General features: G+C 36.4%; 1 protein-coding gene across 1 annotated transcript; it reads left to right on the plus strand.

Moving 5' to 3' along the window:
• Positions 1 to 3,924: 3,924 nt before the first annotated feature.
• Positions 3,925 to 6,081, plus strand: LOC121984170 (probable LRR receptor-like serine/threonine-protein kinase RKF3). The gene has a single exon (XM_042536987.1). It carries the CDS (start codon positions 3,964 to 3,966, stop codon positions 5,902 to 5,904), a length of 1,941 nt encoding a protein of 646 aa, XP_042392921.1. The 5' UTR covers positions 3,925 to 3,963; the 3' UTR covers positions 5,905 to 6,081.
• The last annotated feature ends 275 nt before the right edge of the window (positions 6,082 to 6,356 follow it).

Consider the following 6,356-nt stretch of genomic DNA (forward strand, 5'->3'; position numbering starts at 1 on the left):
ATCACGAGGAGTTGTTCTTTAGACTTTCTTTTATGTAACTTTAATGGGAATAGTTATTTTTTTATTATCAAATTAATGATAGATATGTAGATATTTCTGTTATTGGATGAATATTGGATGCACTTCAATTAATGATTATAGAATTTTATATTGTGTATATCATTTTTAATTTATAAAAAGAGAGTTTTTTACTTTTATCTTGAAATGACAATTCAATAAATTTGATCTAGATTAATATGTATAATAAACGTTCTTTTAATATTATTAATTTTTGTCATAATTGTTGCATCTAACAAGTTAAAACATTAGGGACAGTAATTTAATGTCTTCACTTCTATTTGAGACAACAAATTACCATCTCAATTTAGTGTCTTTAGTTTTTTTCACATGATAAGACATAACATTTGAGACAAAATAATAACTGTCTTAAATACTTTTGAGACAATTGAACAACTGTCTCATCACTGTCTTAAATAATATTTGAGACAGTACAACTGTCTCAATATTTTTTTGAGACGCTTGTATTAGGGACAGCTACATTACTGTCTCATTACCGTCTTAAAAACATTTTGAGACACTAAATTTATAATTTAAGACATATTTTGTTGTGTCTCAAAAGCCTAGTTTTCTAGTAGTGGTTCTTGTATACTTAGACATAGGTTAAACACAATAAGACCTAACTTAACTTGTTTGATAATATCAAAACTACCTTGGGGTACCAGCAAGAATAAGTCCCAATGGGACTATAGTTACTGGTCCAACTTAGATCCACTTTGGAAATCTAAATTGAGTCCAAGACTAAATTATGATCTTGATTATTTATGATCTAATTCATATTTTTAATTATTTGTAATAACTATATTTTATAGGTATTTTTTGTTAGTTTGGATTAACATATTTTGTAGGAGCTTAGAGAAAACAATGAAATTTGGATAAACAATACCCAAAGCACCTCAATTGAGTGGAGTGCGCCCTAAGTAAGAGGTTGGAGGTGCCCTGGATGGCTAGAGACGTCCAGAGGAGATAAACTTCGAGAATAAAGTTTTAGTATTAGAGACACTGTGGTTCAATGGAGGCACCTGGTTGGAACATTGGAAGCGTCCTTAGTCGAATGGAGGCGTCCTCAAATGGATAAAAGATGAACTTCTTGAATCGGATCACCATTCATGGAGGTGGCCTGCATGAATCGAGGCGCCCCCAATATCCTTTAAAAGAGGGGTTCAACCACAACTTTCAGTATCAATTCTTTACGAGTTTCCAAATTGATTCTGCTGCACCATCTCTCTGCTAATGTTGTGTACGACTCTACTACATCTAACTGCTATAGAAAGAGTGACACCGATATCAAACTTCTACCTTCAACTACAATTATTGTTAGTAAAATAATGTTTTCTTTTAGTTGTTGTAATACTTACATAGGAAAGTATAAGATGTTATACCTTTCTTATTTTTGTATTCGACCTCTTTATTTAAAGATTTTTTGAGAGAGAATTTAGTAAATTGTCCAATCAAAATGGTCCAAAGAATTGTAAATTTTAGAATAGTAAGTTTAAGACTATAAATTAAGTAAAAATAAATATATTCTTACTTTATAATGATTATTATTTATCCGTTGTGTTACTTATTTTGTGAAAAAATAAAAAATAAAAATGAGATTCATCCCACTCTTTCCTTCGTTTCAATCTTAGAGTGTTAACTTATTAACATTGTAATTGCGATGTGTCAACTTACTACAATATTTTATGGAAATATTTTAATTTTATTTATAAAATAAGATGTAAAATATAATATTCTAAATTGTAATGAGTAAAAAAAAATATATAAACTATGGGATAAAGTCGAAATTTCTGAGATATTTATATCACTGACATTATTTCGATTGGTATTCATTAACCACCAAAAGCAGTTGACCCGAAGCAGTTGGAATTTATATTAATTAAATAAAAACAATAATTTATTTCATTGTCCGCCTTAATTGAGGCAGCAATTATTAATTCGTTGAAGATAACATCGATTGGCATTCTCTGCATTGGGACAGTTAGTATTTATATGAATAATTATTTTAATAGGATTTAGGATCGGGGTATAAAATAATTCTCTATATATTTCTTTTTTAAAATCAATATCCCCTCAAAAAAATTTTATACCTAAGCACTAGAGAAAAAAAATTATTAACTTAAATTTATTATAACTCAACCTTTAAATCTTAAAATCTTAAATTCTAAATATATATAATATATTTCGTGAATATTTAAAAAAATTTAATTTTGAACATTATAACCTAAGAGGAAAATCTGAATCCTATAGGAAAAATCTTATTGATTCAAACTTATTATAACTCAACTCGTAAATTTTAAAATTTCTAACCCTAAATAATATATTAAAAAAAAAAAAAAAACATTTTCTGTTTGAATTCATGACCTTGAATTCAATCCCGGGCCCTAAATCATATGATCTTAAACTTTAAATATATATAATATATCCCGTGAGTATATAAAATTTTTAATTTTAAAGGCTATAATCTAAGAGGAAAGTATAAATCTCATAAGAAAAATTTTATTTACTCAAACTCATTATAATCCAGCTTTTAAATCCTAAATTTTTAACACTAAATACATATAATATACTAAAAAAAAATTTAAAAATAAAAAAAAAACATTTTCTATTTGAATTTAGGATCTTGAATTCAATCTCAAGGCCTATATTTAAAAATCTTAAACCCTAAATATATATAGTATACCCCATGAGTATTTAAAATTTTTAATTTTGAACACTATAGTCCAATAGAAAAGTCGAAATCCTAAAGAAAAAATTTTTATTGACTTAAACTCATTATAACTCTGGTCGTAAATTCTAAAATTTCTAACTCTAAATACATGTAATATATTTAAAAAATAAAAAAAGTAAAAAAACTATTTTATATTTGAATTCATGACTCAGAATTCAATTCCGGACCCTAAATCTTACGATCTTAAACTTTAAATATATATAATATATCTCGTAAGTATCTAAAATTTTTAATTTTGAACGTTATAATCCAAGAGAAAAGTTTGATGCCTAAAGGAAAAATTTTATTGACTCAAACTTATTATAATCTAGCTTTTAAATCCTAAATACATATAATATACTAAAAAAATTAAAGAAAATAAAAAAACATTTTCTATTTGAATTTAGGATCCTGAATTCAATCCCGAGCCCTATATTCAAAAATCTTAAACCCTAAATATATATAATATACCCCATAAATATTTAAAATTTTTAATTTTAAACATTATAATCTAATAGAAAAATCATAATCTAAAAAAAATTATTGGCTCAAACTCAAACTCATTTTATATATATATATATATATATATATATATATATATAGACCTCCTTGTATAATTTGTATAATGGATGTTCCGTGTCCCCGGAGCTATGGTGCAGTAGTAGGACATCCAAATTGTCACTTAAGTATCCCTGGTTCGAGTCCCAGTTATGATGAATTTGTAAGAATTTTTTCTCCAAATGGGACACGTAAGTAAAGGATGCTGAGCTCTTGGGCTGCCCGCTGCTAGTGCTTCCAGATTTACCCTTGTGGTCGATGAAAACTTTCGTGAGATCAGGTCAGTCATCCTAGATTCGACGTTTTCTCCAAATAAACACGCAATTAAAAAATACTAGACTCCTAAGTTATTTATTGTGAATATTTTTTAATTTATCATGATGATCAATGAAAAAGTTTTTCATATTTACCATGGGTGTTCCGTTCTTTACCCCCTCTTCCCGGTAGAATGGAAATTCCAGGAGGGACCCTCAATTATTAAAATGTATTACATACTTTTAACTGTGTTTATTATCTAGGACGGGATCAATTTGTTATTCTTAAAAAATGCATAATAAAATTATAAAATATAAATAAACTACTACGTGATCGATGGACTGTGTAGAAAAGGTTCCAACACTTAGCCGTCGTTTGCTACGATGACAAAAGCCCTGCAACTCTTGGTCTTCTTCTCCTCGCTGGCCCTGTCCCTTCTTCCCTACCCAATTGCTCTCTCCCAAACTTCCTCCGCCGTCTGCCCGCTCGACTTCTCCATCATCCGCCGCTTCGTCTCCGCCTCCTCCTTCTCGTCCCTCTCAGCCGACGCCCAAACCCACTGCAATTTCATCCTCCAGTTCCTTCACCTCGTCTTCGCCCAATACCTCCTAACGAATTCCCTCTTCCACGCCTCCCTCGCTGACGCTCCAGTTTGTTGGGCTGGGTTCGAGGCCGCCCTCTCTCCACTCTTCGCCGACGCCCCGTTCGACGTTCGCGCCGGCTGCGGCTTCCGCACCGACTGGATCGCTCGTGGCTGCATGAACCTCACCTCGCGAGGGGACTTCGAGGACCTCGTCCCGCGCTCCGCCATTGCCGAAATCGGTTCCTACTGCAATCAATCCCTCCACTCCTCTCTAGTCTGCGTCGCTTGCACTGCCAGCCTCAACCGCTTCAAGGCCGCGTACCTTCCCGGGCCCGATTACGGAAACGTCTCCGACTGCAACTCCTACCCCTTCATATACTCTGCCGCCGCCATCAGCGGCAGCCCCTCCAGCGACGATAATGCTTATTGTTACTTCCTCCTCTCCGCTAACTCCACTTCATCCCCGCCCCGCTCCGGAGGCGGACGCGGCGGCGGATCGTCCATCTGGATCTACGTCGTTTGCATCCTGTTCCTTCTCCTGCTCATTTTTGCCTCGTTGATCTGGATCCGAAGGCGCCGTTCCCTGCGGAGGACGCCGCCAACACCAGCGGAGACTAGGCCCTCTCGGGCGCTAGAGTCGATCAGCGCGAGCACGACATTAATCAAGTTCACCTACGAGGAAATCCAATTGGCGACCAGAAATTTCTCGAGGGATAACGTCATCGGCCGCGGCGGCTACGGAAACGTCTTCAAGGGCGTCCTGGCGGACGGGACCGAGGTCGCGCTGAAACGCTTCAAAAACTGCTCTGCCTCAGGGGACGCGAGCTTCGCCCATGAGGTGGAGGTGATCGCCAGCGTCCGCCACGTGAACCTCCTCTCGCTGAGAGGCTACTGCATCGCCACCACCCAGATGGAGGGGCACCAGAGGATCATTGTCTGCGATTTGATGCAGAACGGAAGCCTGCATGACCATTTGTTTGCTACAGAGGGTCACGGCCACCGGTTGAGTTGGCCGCTGCGGCAAAAGATCGCGGTTGGAACGGCACGTGGATTGGCCTACCTCCACACCGGAGCTCAACCATTGATCATCCACAGGGACATAAAGGCGAGTAACATACTTCTGGATGAGAACTTCGAGCCCAAAGTAGCAGACTTTGGGCTGGCAAAGTTTACGCCGGAGGGGATGTCCCATGTCAGCACTAAGGTAGCCGGAACCCTAGGATACGTTGCTCCTGAATACGCCTTGTACGGGCAATTGTCTGAGAAAAGTGATGTTTTTAGCTTCGGAGTGCTGCTGCTCGAGCTCCTCAGTGGAAAGAAGGCATTCGGATCGAGGAGCGATGGACAGGCTTTTGTTGTGAGCGATTGGGCGTGGTCTTTGGCGAGAAGAGGGAGGGCATTGGATGTTATCGAAGAAGGGATGGATGAATTGGGGCCGAGAGAAGTGCTGGAGAAGTACGTTCATGTAGCTGTTCTCTGTACGCATCCTCAGTTTCATGCGAGACCTGCGATGGATCAAGTTCTGAAGATACTGGAGACTGATTTGGCTGTGCCTGCGACGGACCGAACCTTTCCCATTCTCTCGCACACTGAGAATACTGAATCTAGCAGTGAGTCGGGCCTGCTCTCTAGCTCTCCTGGGTACCGGTCATTTACCTTTGGGAAGGATGATACTTCAAATGATTCGGGAATCGTGTCTGAATACTCGCCGGTTGTTTCCAAGATGGACAAATCATTATGAAGGGAGCTTTGTAGTTCCACGGTTTCCATGGGATTGAAGGTTTTACCTTGGCACAAATCTTGCCTTCATCTCCATTAAATTACATATCTAGTTGACTCTTTGAGAGATATTCAATTCAAAATATATATTTTTTTTTATCTTTCAATCTAGTGAAGCTAAATGCTAAATCTACGCTAGTCTAATTGGAGGGCTGATTATAATTATATTTATTTTTAAAGAGACACTCAACTTAATAAGTATATAGTTGTTGGTCTTTTAATCTCATATCGAACCAAACTACATGATTAGAGTTTATACTTAATTTTTTAGTTCATTATAATATATATGATGCAATCCTTCTCATTATATATTTTAACCTCCACTTAGGTATTTAGTTTTCGATCAAGTGGGGCTTGACTTTCTCTATGAAGCCTTTTTTATTAGTCCTTTTTTGAATAATTTAAATTCATCAT

The sequence above is a fragment of the Zingiber officinale genome, chromosome 5B (genome assembly GCF_018446385.1).
Source record: "Zingiber officinale cultivar Zhangliang chromosome 5B, Zo_v1.1, whole genome shotgun sequence".
Classification (NCBI taxonomy): Eukaryota; Viridiplantae; Streptophyta; class Magnoliopsida; order Zingiberales; family Zingiberaceae; genus Zingiber; species Zingiber officinale.